Here is a 20,494-nt window from a genome sequence, read left to right as displayed (position 1 = left end):
TGTCATAAAAATCTGTTTTGTATCAACATTTTACATAATTTGTGCATCTGGTTATCCTCTGTAAAATAAAAGAGGTCACAAAGTGAGTAGAATAAGCAAAGATAAAAATGAAAAGACTAAAGATTGTACAATTTGGAAATAAAGGACCAAAATGAAGGGAATACGTGGCTACAAAATCAGGGGTGTCTTACAGAATCAATACTCTTTTTTTTTCCCCCTTAAGTTATAAGACAGAATACCCAGGAAATTCTAACGAAGTAAACCTAAGGAAGTTACTTGCTTAAAAAATTTAGTTCGATTAATTCCATATGTGGACACCAAACATATGGCTATTCAGATGAAAATCCTGAGTTTAGCTCAGGTAGCGCTAAGTCCATAAACAACTGAAATCTAGAAAAGCACATCACAGCAGGATCACACTTCTGGAAATCAGAGAAGATACTGTGCTAGCTTAGTCTTATTTCGTACAGCAGAGCTGTTCTGATCCTGAATACCTGGAAACCCATGGCTAACTGTGAGCAAAGGGTAGGTATTACCAGATGTCATAAGTGAAACACATAGATTACTAAGTGCTAAAAGAAGCAAAGAATACTACGATCTTCAGCATAATTTTGTGTCAAGCTGTTACAAGGAGCTGTAATTTTCATCACATACACCTGCAGAAAATGCACATCCCCAAACCTTATCACAACAGGGTAAAAAAACTGATGCTTGAAGAATACTATAACTCTTCAAATGAGGGAGAAATGTCCGGCCAATTAAAAAATTTAAATTTTATCTAGGAACCAGCCAACAAAACCATTTGCAGATCTCCCTGTAAAAAGATTATTTGGGCTTAATATGGGGAGAATTTGATTTAAAAATTAGAAATATAGAAAAACATTAATTTCCCTGTAAAGACAGAGAAGCACCAAAATAACCTGTGAAACGCTTGGTAATGAATGCTGTTTCAAAGAAGCTGAACAAGCTGATAAATGTTTATAATGCTGCAGAAATAGGTGTACCACAGGTTATTCACGGAAATCTACATCAGAATGGGAAGAAAAAACTATCTCAATAACTACATAAAAATCCAAGTGAATTACAAAGGAAAAGGGCTATTCTTGTTATTATTGTCATTTCTGTAAATCTAGCTTACTCTGGAAACCATGGTATCATTGAAAATATTAGTAGCAATGAATATTTAAAGGGTTTGTTAACCAGAATTTCACCAGTTGTTCACTGGAGATATTACTGAAACTTCCCCCCTTCCCCGATTCAAGTGTTATCTGCCATTTAAAGAAAATTTTCAATTCTCTATGACCAATCTTGGTTACAGAAGAGGAGAAAGAAATCTGTTCTCCTGTTACTTATGCCTGAGAATCCTGGCATAAGTAATCCAAAATAGTCAGCAGACACAAACAGACAGTGTATTAACATGACCATCTTGGTACTAAATCAATGATGGAAAATGTCTGACTGGATTGTTCACTCTGAAAATTAACCTGGCTGAGCATTACTACCAAGTGATGGTGTGTCTTGGGACCTCATAATTACAGTTGTTCTTTGATACAGAAAATCACTAATGCTGAGTTCACATGTATCCCTTGTGTCATTTATAATTTACGTACAAAATATACATTATTGCTATATCCTCAAGGGTAAACAGTTACAAAAGGTATGCCAGCAACCTATGCCAGCTGCAGACTTGCCCTTAATCCAACTACTTAATGTTTCTGAATTTTAGGTATACTGAGCAGTTCACCTGCTTTAGACTCTTATGATGCCACTCTTTAACTGGGGGACACTTTAACACATTACATCTAGAAGGACAAATTCAAAGTGAAGCCTGTTCAGCAACCCTTCTGTTACTAGACTGATACATGGACTTAAAAAGAGACTTAAACACCCAGAACAAAGGGTGACATATTCCAAAGAACTGCCTTAATTGTTCACTAAAGTACAGCAAACTGTCTAGCCATAGCACTCACCTAGCAGATATTCAATATGTACATATGACAGTATCAGAAATGTAACTTGTGACTATTTAAACTCTTGTTGGCCATAGATATTCTTATATTATAAAATGCAATTTGCTGGAAAAATCATTTGCCTCAGTCTTCATGAAAGTTAAAATCAACTCCTTCCTCTTGGATATGCTTGCAATTTCAAATTGCTATTCTTTGTTGTCTGTAATGGAAGCAACAGTGTCAAAAACATATAATCAGAAAGTCTATCCAATTCTGGACAATAACGAAATATGAGGATAGATCTTAATAAATAAAAAAAGCTGACACTTGAAGTTTCTTTTTCCAAAGTTAACTTCTGGTTTTGAAAATTGCCTGAAAAAAATTAGTATCTTATAATTGGCCAAGTCATTACTAATTTCAAGTATTTACTCTCTAATACAGCAGAAGCACCTTCCCTTGTTTCAGGGCATTGCAAGACTCAGGGGTATATTTAGGTCTGGAAAGAAATTCTTTCTGTTCATCCTGCCATCACCAATTTTGCAATTGGCTGGTACCAGTCTCAATGTTCTGCCTTTCTGATATAAATGCTAATCATATATTTCTCACTATCTTCTTACTTGATGCAAATCTGGCAAAGACCCCAGCATCCAGTTGTCTGCAGTCTCAGGAAGAGGGAGCAAGGGGGCTGGGGACTTTTCTCTTCTTTTCCTCCAGTTTAGGAAATGAGAACAGTACAGTGTGCTGGCTCACACACATAGGTTAATGGTCTGACACCAAATACCTGAGAGTATTCTCAGGATGTCGGCTTTGGGAACTGAAAATTGAATAAGCAGCAATAATGAAGTTCCTTTGCCCTCCCCTGATATCTCTTCTTGTCATCACATATGATGACTTTCAAAAGTCAGTCGCTTTCTACTACTTTTGCTCAAAACATAAAATGAGGCATTTACCCTCTGCCCACAACACTCCAAGGGGTGGGATGGACCAAATCCCACAAATAAACTCTCACAGAAAACCAGCATTTCCACTTTATAAAATCCATCCAAAATAAAGCCATAGGATTACTTAACATAAAAAAGCTAATTTTCCCTCATTTTAGCAATAAGGTTAAAGGCCTCCCATTAAGAAAAACCCAGATTCAGAATACAGAGTGTTTGATAATCTAATTTTTTATGGACTCCAATATGCACAACATTTTTCATTGACACATTTGCATTCTTTACATTCCTTATTCTTTTTGGTAAATCTATTGACTGAAATCCCCTTAATGAACTGCTTTAACCTGTGTTCTTTCCCTTATAACACATATTCCATTTATTTATTTATTGTCAATCACAATAAACGGGTTGAAATCCATATAGATAGATAAATGAAAATGGGAAGGCTCATCCTAATTTTAGATAAAATAATTAACACAGAAGTGAAAATAGAAATACTATTTTCATTTTGTGAATATATATATATATAATTTTTAAAAAACATTATTTAGTGAGTGTGCAGCAAGGTGAAATCTGAAGTCTGTTCAGACAGTTACTCAGAAGTAATGGAATATGCTTTCATGTGACTCTTCAGAGAAAACAGTAAGTAACATTTTATTAATTTTCTTGCCTTAGAGTTTTCTTATGAGACAATACAGCTGCCACCTTGACAGAAGAAAATTAAGTCTTTCCAACTCTGAACAATATGCTCTGCTGTAAAATAGAGCTTCCTCACAACAAGTACATGATACATATTTATTTGGATGTTAAGGGTAAATTTTTAAAAATCAGCAAAAGCTGATTGAGATAACTAAAGATAACTAAATTCAATGAGACCAGAATGTTACTTCCAAAGACCAGGTAAAGGCAATAGCAGCACTTTCAGGTTTCTCTAAAAAGAAATACCCAGGAAGAGTGCTTTTTTCCCCCAGCATTATATATGACATACCATAACAGAATCACAAAAGAACCACAAGCTGCCATGCCTGATAGAATATGTAATCATTTGTAGAGCAGTTTGGATAAAAAGCAGTACAGGAAAATGAGTAAAGGATTTTGGTATGAGAGCCAGAAAACATGAATCTCTAAATAGATCAAGAATGATCACGTCAGCAGACCTGGTCTGGTAGACCTTTCTCAGGTGTGAATTGTTAGGGAGAAAGGAGAAAGGCAGCCAATTCTTCTTTCACTCTTCTAAGGCTCAAGCACCTCTAACAGTTCATCTAGACTTTCTGATTGTTTGAAATATTTCATGACAAAAGCTCACAAAGACAACACAACCATCTTTTCTACAATGACTAAACATCAATAACCAGCACAAAAGTGGACAAATTTTATCAGGCTGCAGCAATTCTCACTTGTACTCACCAGTCTCAGAGAAAAACCTCACTCTGCAAAAATACCTAACAAACTGCTTGTGGGTACACTTTTACACCACTCTTAAAATTCTACTTGTTACTGTAAGCCATAAAGTCACCATTTCGAAGTGTACTATGATAGTTTGCACTTCAAAATACAAAGCCTGTATTTTAAAATACAAAGTCTACCCTGGTCTGTAAGTGGACGTGATCTTCAGTGGTATGAAAAGTGAGAAACGCTGCAAGGGAGAAGTTCTCTATACCTACATGCATTTCTCACCAAGGGCAGAGTGCATAGGTAAGAGAAGAGGCATAAAGTTTTCATGATCAGTCCAAAGAACTGAGATGGAGCAACTGTGTTGCAGTCAGCTCTTCTACACATCTTGCAAACTATCAGCATGAATAATACTTCCTTTGACGAGTGAATGGTCTGTCTATGTGATTCAATAGATGAGATTGTTTTGTGATTCAATGGATTAATTTTGGAACTCTACACCTCTTGGAACTTAGTGACTAAAGTGGCACTTTGCAAAAAGAAAAAAATGTTGATGATCTGAAGTGATGATTTATGCAGTAAAAGTGTATTCTGCCCCATTTTTGGCAAATTTCCTTGAAAATTATCAATGTGATGTGACAATTAATTTTCATGAGTAGGGTCCTTATTCCTTATGATTCCATCTTCCACAGGTCAAATTTGGAAACACTTCCTCCAATGATGCCTTCCTATTTCGTGTAATTCATTTCAGCCTTTAGTCCCCAGCCTTATTAATCTATTCTTTAATGCCTCTCAATCATTTCTCCCTGCTCTACTTCTACTGCAGCAATTGATTCTTTATCAAGCAATACAGTCTCCCCCATTTTTCCCATTTTATCTCCCTGTTCATACTTTCATAGTCAGGCATCATCAACATTCTTGTATATTTAAGTATAAAACACTGATTTCTGTAAACTACTGTTGCTCTGATTATTAATCACAGTTAAAGCTGATTTAGGTTAACATTTCACCACAAATCCTGGATACATAAATTAAAATTTGCTTTCATTCCTCCTATGTCTTGAAAAATAATCCTAACATGAAACCTGTGTTTTGCAAGCTTTTTTTTTTCCCACTTCTGTGTTACCGGTAGAGTATGTTACTTCAGAAGACTGAAAATAATACAGAATTTCTCTTTATAATACAGCAGACTATTTTAAAAAACATATTTTGCTATATTTGCATGTCACACAGAATATGTACCAATGCATGTGTCCTGTGAGGGGCACTGAGCCAAACTGGGCACATATCTGTACATCTATGATGGTAACTGAGGATGGAAATACAATAGGATCCACAAGAGTTCATTGTTAAATAAAATTCAATGACAAGAGACATATGATGAAAAAAAGACAGAGATTACTTTACAAATAGAAGTGTTGAAAAAAGAAGAGATAGGAAAAGTGGCAATAAGCTGAAGAAGGTCTATCACATTTACCCACAGAATAAGTTCTACCTTTACAATAAATTTCAAAACAATTATTTCTTCCCTATTCCTAAAAAATTTAGATTTGGCAATGGACAGGACACATGTGAATAGAACACAAACCACAATATATCTTTAGTATATGTCCAAGATTTTAATCACTTTTCCTGGGTTTTTTTCCAGCATGCGTGTTTTAAAAGTTACAGATAGATTTATTATTGGACTAGACAGCTTGCATGACAATGAAGTCCATTGACTTTAAAAGCATAGCTGACGGTGTTCTCTTCTCAGCATCACTTTGTGGGTTTCTTTTATTTTTAATGGACTTCATAAATTAAAAGGGAGATTAATCCTTGTCTTATTATAGGGAAAAGTAGCTTAATTTTAGTTCCATTTCAGGTTCAGCTTGTTGCCTGAATTTTCAAAACCTTTTAGAAATTTTAGGACAGTACCAAGACCTTCGGAAACACTCAAAACCTAGATGTTTTAACATTACTGAATGCAGAGGTAGCATCCAAAACTACTATTCATACAACATCTTTTATGTCTGTTTTTGATGTAAGTCTTCAGCAGTACATCCCAAATTCCTCTCTGTTTTCTCAGCTTTCAAATGTCTGATGTAAGTCAATTATCATTTTGAAAAGGCTGGACTACAGCATGTTTTTTATATAGACTAGTTACCATGTGAATATACTTTGTAAAATCTTATGGCTGTCGACCCAGCTGATTGAAACATTTTCTCCTTTTTCTCTATTGAGGCTACTTACATTATCACACAGAAGGCTCTTATTTTTGGTGCCTGTTGCGTTACAGTTGCAGGGTTTGCAAACATCAGTGGCTGAAAGATCTGCACCTGCTTGTCTGTAATGGAAATCCTTGCACAGCTCACAGTTCCTTCCTGCATGAAAGAAAGGTTATGCATTATGGCTTCCAATTCATTAAAATTAGCTGTATAATTCAAAATTAAAGACTATTCCTTTGAGAGAATTCTATAATTTTCAGGACGTCCATTTTAATGCACCTTTCATCTCTACCTGCCAATTTAGTGATCCAGAGCATATGAAACAATGAACCTGTTACAAACTATGTTTTACTCCATTAAACTTCCATCTGTTATATAATACCACACTTATATAAAAGCTGTGCCATGCAAATGCCTATACATTTTTTTTTTGAAAAATTGAAACTGAAACTTTTCATTTTTTTATCTTTACTAGATAAAGCCAAGAAAACTGAAATAGAAGAGAATTCTTTAAGTATTCAAATGTACTACCTACATTGAATAAAGAGATTTATTCAATAAGCAAGAAACTGACATTAGAGAGAAATTTGACAACCTTTTTAGACATTGTCTGTTAAACTGGTCCAATAAGATTACATTTTGAATTTAAATGCTCTAGCACATGTAATGGGAATAGCCTTGAAACTATATATTTTAATTATTTATTTGAATGTGTTTTGCATGAAAGTTTTTATACAAGTTTGGATTAAATTTTACAGTATTTTCCCATGGCTTAAGAGTTGACACCACTGTTGTTACTGCACTCTCTGAGTAGTCTAAAAATACATATACATGAGAATTTATTGGACTGTCAGCCACTGAGCATTACTAATTTCAGCTGACACAAGACTTAGTCAAAAAGGAACTGTAAAATAAACAGTCCATTCTCTTTGACTTACCAGCTGTGTTGTGCTGACAGTTATCACAAACTCCACCACCGCCTCGGTGGTGTTCCTGTGGAAAAGGATCCATTGCTAAGTCATAGTGGCAGCTTTCTGCATGGCCATAACACTGACATGGTTTGCAATTATAGGCATGAACTTGGTCACCTGGACGGAAAGGCTTGTCATTGTACAATGGCAAACAGCGATCACACTGAAATGAATCAGAAATAAAAGAAAATGCTGCCTCTTAGACATGAATATTTCTTCACCTCACAAGTTTACTAATATAATCTCTATGTTCATATTTTTGTCTATGTGTTTTCCCCAGTTTAAATGTTAATAATATTTTGCTTGGAAAAAAAAAAAAAGTGAGAAAGCACAAAGGGAAATAACAAACCAAATATTTTAATTATTATTTTAACATTTTAAAGTCATTTTAAAAACAGAGTAAAACCAAGGAAAGTGAGCAGAAGAACAACATTTTAAGAATTTAGATACTTAACACAGGCTAATGTCCTGAGATTCCAATTCACTTAAAACTTTCAAGATGCAAAATGGTGCTAGCTATATTTATGGCACAGAAGACCTTCACCTAATCCATCTGTTTGGATGCATTTTAAACAATGTGTGCTCTTGTAGTTTCTAACGTTGTAATAACTGTAGTTTGTACTACTAGCATTTGACCTTGTGAGTGAAACAAAAGGAACAAAATACATTGCAATCATAATTTCTGTCTTTCAGAAGGAATTTAAATGCTTCAAAATAAGTTGCTTCTGTTACATATTTGGGTAACTATTTTCTTTTTTGGGTAACTTCCTTCTTAATCTTGAGAAGCATGCTCATCTTTCTTTATGGTTGTTATTCCAAGTAGAATTACAACTAGTTGTTACTTTTTAGTATGTCTGTATCACCTATACACTGAAAACTAGGAAACTGTATAGAAGTATCTCAATTGTATCACTCACAGCTGGTGCTGGGAAAGCATCATTGCGTGTAAAACAATCTGAATTAAAAAACATAAGCCTAAAACAGTCCAACAATTGCAGACCAGTCACAAACTATAACAAAAGACACTTAGGAGAGAAAATGAAATCACAAGAATTTATCTACTGAAATTTTGTTTGAATACACTAAATAAAAACTAAGCAATAAGATGGCAAGAATAACTGCATCTTTTTAAAATCTGTTAAAAACAAACAAAAAGCACATAATATCACCACAGTGAGAGAAAAAAAGGAGTTTTCAGGATGAAAATTAGCAGGGTTTCACTTGAGACCTTGAACTCAGGCCTTTGTTTATCAGAGCAATTGGTGCCTAATTGTGATTATCTCACTTTAAGAGCACTAAGGGCAACAGCTTAACCATAACTCTTCACAAGTTACACAGCTGTAACTTACTCAAGTCCTTCCTTCACTTACATCCATGTCCCTTCTCTCTCTGCATTGAGAAAAATCAGCATTACACAGCACCCAACAACACAAGATAAGAGGGTTCATTCAGGCAGGGCACAACTTAGGAAGCACAACAAAGAAACAAGCTACCGGCCAAGGTATCCAGCTCATGCAGCTCCCTCCTCCCAGCATGTCTATGGAAATATGTCCTCCTTGAAAGGAAAACAGTGCAGGAATAGCTATCAACCTGCCAGCCCTGAGTTCGCATTTGTGCATGGCCAGCCACACAGCAGTTGAAAGCATTCATCATCTCTTTCCAGATTTAATCTTGGATCAGTTACTTATGCACACCTCTGCTTGCACCTATTGTTAAATGATACACAGGCATGAAGGAGTATGAGAAAAAGATGGCATCTGATTACATAGCAAGAAGCCTCTCTGAAACATCTCTTGTTGTGTGACTTTTAAAACTTCATCAAAAATTTTAAAAACCATAGAATTACTAGGTTTGGAAAGAACCTTTTGGAAAAGACCTGATCTTTTGGAAAAGATCATCAAGTTCAACTATTAACCCAACACTGCCAGGTTCACCACTAAACCATGTCCCTGAAAGCCACATCTACGCACTTTTAAAGATTTTCAGGGACAGTGATTCCATCACTTTCCCTGGGCAGCCTGTTCCAAACCCTGGCAACCCCTTCAACTGAAGAAATTTTTCCTAATATCCAATCTAAACCTTCTCTAGCCCAATCTGAGATTCTTTCCTCTTGTTCTTCACTTGTTACCTGGGAGAAGAGATTGACTTCCCCTGTCTACAACCTCCTTGGCAAAAAAGCAGTCATTCAGAAGTTGGCAACGAGTGTGAAACGTTTGTTTTTCTAGCAGCTGTCAGACCTGCGTGCAATAAAAATGGGCACTGTACCCCCACGTCACCCTGCTGTCTGTCACACCTTTATTAGGTTAAGAATTGCATTTAACTTCCAGACCTCTGGGGCTGAACTTTCGTGTTTAGTAGCATTATGATGTACATGTTGCCATCTTCAGATCTTTATTCACCAAATCTAAACTCTGCATTTATCCAAAGCATAGTAGTTGAGAATTGCAAATCGAGAGATTTGGGGTTTGGTTCTTGGCTACCACATGGAAAATGAATAAGTACATTTCCAAAAGGCCCATGGCAAGGTCTAGCAGTAGATTTACAAAGGATGTTAATGTTTAACAAAACCAACATTCCTCTGTAACTGTAACACACAGAAACATGCAGATGTCCTTATTCTGAGCTACATCTAGGCCCTTCAGAAAACATCTTAAATATATGGTTTTCCCTATGGCCAGTAACAAATATGCCTTCTTATATGTAGTATCTGAACTTCTCACCACCTGTGAAAAGTTTCCTGAGAAAACGTAAGATGGAGCCAGGTGGCCAAAATACCAAGCCTAACTTGGCCCAATTCATTAGTCTAAAACTATTTAAGATTAAGATTAAAACTATTAAGATTAAAAACTGATTTCCAACAATGCATTCAAGATTGTTTTTTTACTAAAATTATTATTAAAAATTTAAAAGCATACTCCTATAAGCACTGGTTTTTCTCTCTTAATATTTATACTAGAAGAAGAAGAAAAATAACCATTATGTTAAAATTTACGGCAGAGCATCCTGTATATAACTGGTGTCAAAAATGGAAAAATATATCACTTGAAGCATACTTATGGCATTCACTAGTGACTTGAGCCTAAGCCTTTATATACCAAGTTCATTTTCAGGCCCTAAGAATTCTGTGGACAGTGCCTCTGAAGAAACAGTTAACAAATATCCAAAGAAATACTTCAGACAGCAACAGTAAAAATACTTTAAAACTTGCAGTAAGTCATAATTACCTAGAACCTTTTATTCCAATACCTTTTAAATATTCTGCTGCTTGCCTCTCAGTGGCATTCTTTTATATGGAATTAATTCCTTTTTTTCCTTTTTGTAACCTATGTAGGAGTTTACAGCCCACTCTGAAAGCTCAGTTGCAATAAACAGTGTGCATACACACCTACAGTACTTATACACATGCTTCTGTAATGCACGTTATCAAAAGTAAGCAATTTAAAAATGCGACGAAGTGACACTGAGGCTAGAATGCCACTTTCTCAGGCATTTTGAAATGCTGACTTGTCTTTGAAAAGCTCCATTATGTATAGCAGCCATGTTTATTTATGCTGCCCTCTAAGTGTTGACTGTAATGGGATAATTAATCATATACCATTCTTTCCTTCCTACAAGATCCTCTTCTGTATCCATCCACCATGCTTTCATTCCATTTCATTTCCTTAGCCAAATAAATATGGTTTCTAGGGAATACCTATTCCAGATAGCTTTGCCATGCTCTACAGACAGTCTTAATTTCCTCCTGGCTTTCACCAGCACCCTCATTACAGCATTTGAATATCTACCAAGACTACACATGAACTACATCTGTCTCTTGTCAACTCCCCAGTGATCAAAGAGCTTTGAAACTTAAAAGTCAGGTTTTACTAGGGGAAGGGGAAAAAAAAACCCACCAAAATTAGAACACTAAGTGACTCCAAGGAACCAAAGAAGACAGAATAGAAATGAAAGGTGTCTTATAGGGCTCCATCCCAAAGCTCCATGTACCAAAAATTGCATTTTTTGCTAGCTTACTTATTTCTGCAAGGAAGAATTCTGTTATTGAGTGTACTGTAGTTAATATTTACAGCTCCTCATGTACTATTTATGATCAATTCCAACATCTAACATGACACAGATTGACCTTTAGTTAAGATTTACATAGCTTCTTCTGTAACAATATGAAACATCTTACTTATTCAATTCTTGATAAAACAACCCATATCCAGTTTTCAGACCTCAGTTGTTTAAAACTATTATGGAAAACTGAAGACCTGAAACCTTTACTGCATCCAGTCAATCTCTCACTTCCACTCATGTCTTCTCAAGCATTTATCAGAGTGGCTTTATTTATTTTAAATTTTCTTTTATATTATAATTTCTGTAATTATTCCTATATATTTTGCCATTACCTTTCTCTATTAAGTTCTATACAGTTGATTTAAAAGAGGCTCTGAGGTTGCAATGTAAGGCTAACCTTGCTTGACTGTCTTGTTCTTTCATGGGTCGTTTCCAGCTCATCATGTGACAGCTTGGAAAGTTTTTGAACATACTTTTCCTCAAGTCTAAAAGCTAATATTTGCATACAAACATTACCAAACTCTGGACTCCACTCTTGGTCCCCCAGTTTCCATTTGTAAAAGGAAGAGCTATCTAGCTATCTCCCAAAGCTGGACCCATGGCATTTAGAGAACAACTTGTAAATGAAGAAGCTGAACATTTTTTTCAGAAAATGAGAGACAAGACAAGCTTTGTGAGGACTAATTTCCTCTTTTTTTATAATCTGGCCCGTCAACATCCGCAAATCATTGTTAAGCAACCTCTTCTTCCCATCATCTCAGATTTCATAGGAATATATTTCATCATCATTCTTCACCAAAACGGAACTCATGAAAAAAAAAAAAAAATCCATTTGGTACGTCAGATTTCAGCACATAGTGATGCAAATACCTAAACTAAGATTTCTGTTTGTAATAGTTATGCAGATTTTTCATTTATGGTATTGCTTTGCTGCCCAACACCTAGCCAGATGTCTATGACAGATAAATTCAAGACAGTAATTTTAGCTGTATTAAGTGTAAATCTGACAAGGACATACTCTGCTATATGTAAAAAGCTCTTCAAGGATCTCTGATTTCTAGTAAAAGACATTGAAAAACCCACCCTAAAGCCAAAAACTTTCTTATAGCCCCTCAATTGTGGAGACTTACTCTGCTAATACAGAACTTAAGTTAAAAAAAACCTGCTTGCTGATAGTGCTATTTCTTCTCAAAAATATTTTCAATTTCTCTGCTAAAAAAGTTATATTTGGAAATATGCCTCACCAAATGCTTACTTAAACCAAAATAAAGAAATAAATAATTTAGTTTTACCATTCCGAATTTACTGGGGTGGGAGACAAAGAAACAGGTGTAAATCTATCAGACAGAGTTTTATCAGTGCCAGTGATAGTCAAAAATCAGGATGGACTTTTGCTTTGCTTTTAAGTGTTAGCCTTACCAAAAAAAAAAAAAAAAAAAATCTTTAAGCTGTTTGGATTCCATGTAAATCTTTGATAAAATTCAAAGTAGTTAGTGATATACTTCCGCATACTAATTCTATTTTACTACTACTGCTATTTTATTTCATATTTAATAGATACTGACATGGTTATTAAAGAATAAGAAAAATTATTAAACAACATCCTTATTGCACTCTGAATTAATACAGTTAATTCAAGCACTTCAATTATAGTTACAATGCATATATGCCAAATCAAAGATGTGACACTTAGTGGAACAACCCATTAACATTGACAGGAAGTATCTGATAAGGCAGATACATCATTAAAATGTATTTGGTTTGTTTTCACAATGTAGCATAAGTCTCGCAAGAGTGCTTGGTGAACTTCCAGATCTTATTAAATATTTATAATTAATCCTTACAAAGTAACATTTCACAATGTGTGTTCTAATTAAAGGGACACTGTCAGCTTGATTTTTTTTTTCTAATTTGATCCATCTAAAAACTTGAAATTTTGGTTCAAGTCCTATTTAGACTGCATATCCTACACTTCTGCTTAAGAAGTGAGAACCCCTACGAGATTTTACAAAAATCTTTCACACAATCATAAGCATTGTATCAAATGCTCTGAGGTCACCTCTCCTCACTGTTCCTGCAAGCACAGACTGCTTGGGATTTTTTTTTGATGTGTGATTAGTCTCCCCTTTGCTACTGCTGTTGCTATTCCATATAAACCCTTCTTAATTTTTAGAAAGTCTGCTTCCAAAAGGCATAAATGTAGCAAGGAATACATCATGTACTCACAATGGAAATCTAACACTCAGTGAGATTGAGGGATTCATTCCTTCGATGTAGCTCATTTTTTCTTAAACTAAACTTCTTTTTTTTTTTTTTCTTTCTGAGATAAATAATTAATCTAGGGAATCTTTTCTTTGAGCAAGTTTTTTTTACTCATACATCACAGTTCTGCTTTTGTTAGGTTGTATTCGAACAGCTTCCAAGAAAACCAAAGGCTGCATGAAATAAGAGAAAAGTGGTACCATTGAGCTCTCCTCCACCAATTTATCTAGAATATCATGACTTACAGTAATCAAATTCATTTTGGTTCTTCCATAGCCAAGAATTATAAAACTGTTAGAATCACAAATGAAAATTATAATTTTGCATTTATGGTGCTTTGGATTACATTATGGACCACTTGAACTCTTTGTTTCCTTTCAAATGAAATTAAATTGGAAGCTGAACTCCAGGACTTTGCTTACTGCATTCCATCTATTGAATAGGTCTGGAGTACACAGGGGCAGACTAAACTTACCATGGAGTAGTACCTTCACCCTACAGGACTCTTGCTAGATGCTACAGCAGGCAGAGACAATCTTTATCAGATGCTCACAGTCTAATCTAAGGTTTGCATCTATTGCTTGAAAGTGGCATAATCTCTAATAAGAAATCAAATCCCTGAACACAACACTCCTGATGGTCTGTGGTGGAATGGCTTTTGGTGAGGGTGGAGAGCGGAATACAACTTTTTCCTTAATTGAAACAAATCTGCCACAGAAAGTATCCCTCTGCAAGACAGGCCTACACTAACACACATATAGACAGTCTTTCCCAGGACTGAAGTCCTAGTGTTGAGGCTGTTCATACGTGGCATAGACAGACAAAGGTGAAACTCACATTATTTCCTTCTGTATAGCTTTTCTTGACACACAGGCACCTGTATGGTTTCATAGATGTGTCACAATCATCAGCATGGCCATGGCAATTACACCTGAAAGAACACAGGTAGTGTCAAAAGTTAGAACATGAAAACACATCTGTGCAAAAATATATTATACAGTCACAAAGTCAATTTTGTGTATTACATAGTCCGGTTCTTTATTAAGGACAAATAAATGTCACCAAAGAGAACGTTCTTAGGTGCAGTAAACTACAAAAGATTATTTCACTCAATATATTTTTAAGCATCAACAATTGCTTTTCAAGTAAATAAAACCAGCATGTAGTAGAGCTACTCTTGCCTTATATGATATGTAATGAAAACTGTATTTCAGTATGTAACATTAATATGTAATTTTTTATTAAATAAATTACAATTACTCATCAATATTAAAACTTCCAGTGCGGCTCTAGTTTTTCAAGAAATCTTAACCACATCAGGAATAATTTTGAATTTTAACCCATTTTATCTCCATTAAAGTTTCTATTTCTTACTAAAATAAAATCTGTATAGGGTCTTAATTAATAGTCAATAACCATAACACTCTACCTGAAAGGCTGCTCTTCTGGAGGCATGACACAGCTTTGCAAACTACAGTTCAAATTATTTTATTGTTACATCACCAAGGTAAAGCTGTTTTAGTAAATGCATTATCATAACACATCTAAATCAATAATCAAAATATATTATTAAGATAGAAAATTTTAAGTAAACACGACTTCTAACAGGGTGCTTTCTCTCAAAATGAGAGCTACCAAAATAACTTCAGGAATAATAATACTTACAAATCTGCACCATATGCTTTCTTGGAAACTATTTCATTGCCAAATTTGCATATTATTTTCAGGCCATAATTAGTCCCTTCACAAGACAGCACACTTATCATATACAATAAAGTTTTCAGTCACAGGCAACACAACAGTTTTACTGACAGCGACCCAATTTTGAAAGGAAAACTCCAACTAAAACAAAGAATAAACTCTGCATTGACTGTTAAAATTGCCATGTCTGGTAATCTATAGCTTGGAAGAGTAACTGAAATAAAGCACAAGCCATTGTTTCAGTCATAAGTCTTTGCTTAGAGGCATTGGTAATTCCAAGGAAAGGATTTCTTTTGACAGATTTGTGTAATAAGTACAATTAATTGTAAAATAAAATGTGAGCAAACAGTTTTACAAAACAGTACACCTATCATTTCCAACTTGATACACTGCTTCAGATCAAATTCCTTTCTCAAGCATACATGTAAAAGCAAAACAAGTTGATAAAATTTTAGGCAGGTCCTTATATGCCATGCAGAGCTGTAACAGTCACAGACAGTGCTGGATGTGGGAAGAGTCACGTAACACTTACCTTCCACTGACTGTAACTTCATTAACTCCATAGTACCTATGCCTAAAATTTACCCAAGGTTCACTAGTGTGATACTGGCCACGGAGATGAATCCTCACTTGTGCAGCTTTTACAAATTCTTGAAGAGATGGAGTATTATAAAAATCATTGTAACCAGGTCGGTGATTTGGTTCCGGGGTAAGAACACTGAATGTTAGATTACCACGAGAATACGGTGTAAAGCTGTTTAAATACAGAGGAAAACAAATTAAACTCAAAACATTTCATATTTTACAGATTCTAGCCCCTAACATATTATTTCTCAGAGAGGGTCTCAACTGTAAATGGTGGTTTCGTGCTTTCTGAATAAAAATTCTTATGTCAGTGGATTCCCAGTCACCAGAATTCAAGACGGGGAAAAGAAATGTCCTGCATATGTCTGTTTTGTTCTAAACTACCATGCTCTTCTCCAGACCCAAAGTTTCCAATTAAAAGTAAAGCCTTTATCAGGCAACTTCAAAATTAATTATTAAAGTGTGACTGATACAGTGTCACCTGCACATGTTTTCAAGAGGTTTAACACACTGTCCTTGAGAAACGCGAACTAGGCTTGAACCACCTAAGGAAAACGTTCAGACAACTAACACAATAATTAATAGGCTTACGCTGTTAGTAATACATCTGCTAAACACATAAAAAACCATACAGAAACAATTGTTATATTTTGAATTCCAGAGTCATGGGACCATATCATCTGCTCATCTGAGTGAGCAGTTAGAAACACATGCTACCTTCCAGCAAGTGAAGTGCAAGATAATTTAATGGAAAGCAGTAAGATTGAGAGTAAAACCGCATATTTAAGCCCAGGAAGGGGAAGGACAATCCTGAGAATTCAAGTAAAAGTGAGTAAGCAAGTAGATACAAGGTTCACGTTTGCACAAGTTGGTATGAATCATGTCATGATGGTCTATGTACTAGGCAGAGTTTAGCCTCTGGAAAAGAATGTCTGCTTATTTGCACACCTACATGGGATCATTAAAAATAGATATCCCACATTATCACCTGGCACCTGACATGCAACACTCAAAAAATGTCACTTGAAAATATGTCAGTTTTTGAAAGATGAGATTTCTAGTTAGGCTAAGTCTGCTGAGTCAAGCTCTTCTGTCTTTGTGAAGGATCTTTGAATTTCCCATGCTCCTAATCCAGATCAGTACTTCACAAAAAATCTCAGTGGAATATATCTGTTTCTCTAGGTGATTATGTCTTCTCTTTCCCTCCACAGAAAACTAAATCAAGTGTATTTCTTCCATGTCGTATGCAGCTGTAATGGAAATGTTTAGATAGGTACAAATGGCAGATAAACACCATGTTGGTATGGAAGCATCAGAAGGAACAGCAGAAAGACTGTAAGGCTGATGGCAACTAGATAAGCAGGTCATCAAGATTTTAGGGCATCTACATGAAGTTTCTCAGGAAAACAAAGGAGATTCTAAAATAAAGGTCAGCCAATATTCAGACTAAGCAAAGATTCAAGCCTCTGATAGGGGGATAAAAGACAGTGAGCAACTCCTAACTTACATATGTGGTACAGGATGGAGAAACAAAAGCCTTAATCACTTTCATTTCCTAAAGGATACAAAAGAGAGTCCATTCAGTACTAGCATGTGATCACCAAAACAAGAACGGTAAGGATTTCAAAAAACCAAGGTCATTTGTCTTCCATGTAAATCCAGGGAATACTAGATAGGCCACTAGGACACAAGGACATTGGTGTCTAAATCCTGGACCAAGAATCTGGACATGTCTTGGCAGGTACAAATTTGTGGGTGCAAGAGAAAGAGAGAGAAACAAGTTTTGTTTTACAATAAAATCCTCCAGGGAACTCTGCTACACTGCTGACATAAATCTGGAGCTTTGTTTCAACAGTAGCTCCTCTTTGGGCACACAGAATATTCACCAATATATGCCTTACCGCTTAAAGCTTTCTGTACATCAGCTGTACATAAAAATTATTCATTCGTATAATTTCCTATCATCATTTACATTTTAATTGAAGAGGAGAAACTGTGCTGCTTAGAAAACATTTATGGAAACGGTCCACATTTAACTCCTTGGCTCTTTCTTGAAATTATACAAATATATATTTTCAGGCTGAAAGTGGTATTGCACCTCACTTGGGCTATTTATCCAAAACCATCTGTCTTAAGATATTTCCCTTCTCCTCTACCCTCTGCTTCAAAGATCAGCAATAAAGCTCAGATTCCTTTTCAGAAGAGTGGTGTAACTCAAATGACCTTATGCTCCTCTCCTCAGAATACTGAACTCCTGGAGAAAAGACAAAGATGCTGACACTTGAAAAGTCTTAGAAAGGTAGCAAAAATGGAAAAAAAAAAAAAAAAAGGCGATGTACCTACAGCACCTGGAAATGTATTTTCTCACCAATTTCCAGTCAAGAACTAAAAAAATCTAATACTGACTGGCATCTGAACTCAGGCAAGAGATAATGCAGTTGAACACATATAGTGGCAGAAGTTCAATTACATATATGTGTGTGTACATATACACATGTGTGTGTGTAATATAGTAACAATTAACTATTATATAAGTTATACACTATATTTATGAAATGTATATTTCATATATTACATAGCTTTCAATTTTCACATGTTCATTGACAGTAAAAAGGCTTGCAACATATTTATAAATGGTAATAATCCTTCTTGCCCCTCTTCCCACAGTTCTATATTGCTTTTTGCTTAGAAAGAGGAGAAAGCTTCAAGATACCATTTTCAACTCATTTTTTACACGTGTTGCGTAACGCTAGTGCGGTTGAATGACTGGCTTTTGTACTTCAGTCTGGCCTCTTTCCTAAGCTCCAGAGCAAGTTGCCCTCCCAGACATCAGAAGGTAGACTTTCACGTTCACTAGACAGTTTAGAATAATGTCATATTAGTACCTTCATCCACTTATCCTCTAAGTGTTCTGCAATTCTACTGACAATAGCCATCAAAACACTAACATGTAACATTTTGAAACTCCGCCTCAAAAATAACAGAGGAATCAACTGACTCACACTCATAAATTATTAAAAGCTGATCAAAATTACAGAAGACTTTTTGGCAATTTTGAGTTGAAAGGTCATATTTAGGATCTTTGATATATTCAGCAGTCCATAACAAGTGAGTGTACCAAAATTAAAAGATTCTATCTCATTGGGACATAGCACTGAATCGTGTCAGGATGTTACCTGTTCAAACCATCTGTATTATGCAGATAATACCCACTCATACCTATGCATCTGGAGACAGTTGACAGAGTCTGGTTTTTCCAGTGTTCCATTGTTCTCCATTTCAAAAATACTGCAATTTCTAGCAAAATATTGCCAGTCTTCCCATTCTAGATCATCTCTTTTTTTCCTTTCAATTTTTATTGCTTCAGGGTGTGGGCTAAAGAACTGCAGTATAATATAGAATACCTACAAGAAGATAACAAATTATGAACTGATATTACTGGCTAAGTTGTAAAACAATGAGAATTTAAACCTTTTTTTTTTTAATGTAACTATACAGTCTGCTTTACCACTCATAGACAGAAGTAGCCATATTTCAACCCCACATATTCCCAACTAAAGCCAGAGAGAATCTTTTATGTTGAACAAGCTCTTTGATTTCTCCGACACTATCAGTCAGCTACTGAACTACTGCATCTGAACTTCACTTTTTCTCAAAGACTTTGAAAATGCACTGCAAAGTCAGGTCCACGATTTGTTACAGCCATGTTATTTTGGTAAAAATGGAAGTCATAACTTTGTGTTGCCAAACATTTAATGAGTTGTTTGTCTGACAGCAGGTTTTGTTTTTTTTTTTTTAATTCTCCATATTTTTAGCTCAGAATCTCATCAAATACTTGTGTTGTTTCAAAAAACACTTCCCTCAGCATACTGCTTAAGCAGAAGTGTGTGTATCAAATAAGAAAAAGTCAAGAATTCCACATTCATTTGAAATCACTTTTAACTAAATGACTAAAATTTACATATGTAGTCAAAGCCTGTCATCACATGCTTTCCCTAATCACCATTAATTTTAAAAAAAATAGGCCAGAAAGAATGTACAGAAATTTGGTAAATTTCCTATTGTGAACACAGTCCCATTTCTGATGCGTCCCTCTTTCCAAGACGTCCTGACATTCTTGAAGAACCTAGTGGAGGGTTCGGAGCAATATGGCCTCTTCAATAACTACACCAGCTTATCATTTTCTCCTTCCATATTCCTTGGGCAGCTAATCTATCAACCACCTCCAGAACATCTACAAACAGAAACACCCTCAAATATGTCAATGTGGATTTGATACATTAAATTTCATTTGTCTGCAGTCAGTTTTCTACCAGCAGGTACAAAAAACCTTAAGTTTTAATAGAAATTTAAATAAAAGTTGAAATTTACAAAAGTGGAGTTAAGAGACAACAATCAATTTCTAAATATAGGTGCCTTCACACAGGATA

The 20,494-nt window shown here is 35.3% G+C and overlaps 1 protein-coding gene across 1 annotated transcript in view; it reads right to left on the bottom strand.

Moving 5' to 3' along the window:
* The window catches only part of USH2A (usherin), a 374,258-nt gene that overhangs the window by 318,930 nt on the left and 34,834 nt on the right, over positions 1-20,494 (bottom strand). The window contains exons 6-10 of the mRNA XM_041477027.1: positions 19,284-19,468; positions 16,012-16,233; positions 14,616-14,709; positions 7,425-7,620; positions 6,512-6,642 (exon numbers count right to left, since the gene is read on the bottom strand). Of these exons, the coding sequence (XP_041332961.1) occupies positions 6,512-6,642; positions 7,425-7,620; positions 14,616-14,709; positions 16,012-16,233; positions 19,284-19,468 (828 nt within the window). The remainder of the gene's footprint in view (positions 1-6,511; positions 6,643-7,424; positions 7,621-14,615; positions 14,710-16,011; positions 16,234-19,283; positions 19,469-20,494) is intronic.

Source organism: Pyrgilauda ruficollis, unplaced genomic scaffold (assembly GCF_017590135.1).
Source record: "Pyrgilauda ruficollis isolate IOZ18807 unplaced genomic scaffold, ASM1759013v1 scaffold4, whole genome shotgun sequence".
Lineage (NCBI taxonomy): Eukaryota > Metazoa > Chordata > Aves > Passeriformes > Passeridae > Pyrgilauda > Pyrgilauda ruficollis.
The sequence above is the reverse complement of the archived record's forward strand: the minus strand, read 5'-3'. Positions and strand labels throughout refer to the sequence as shown.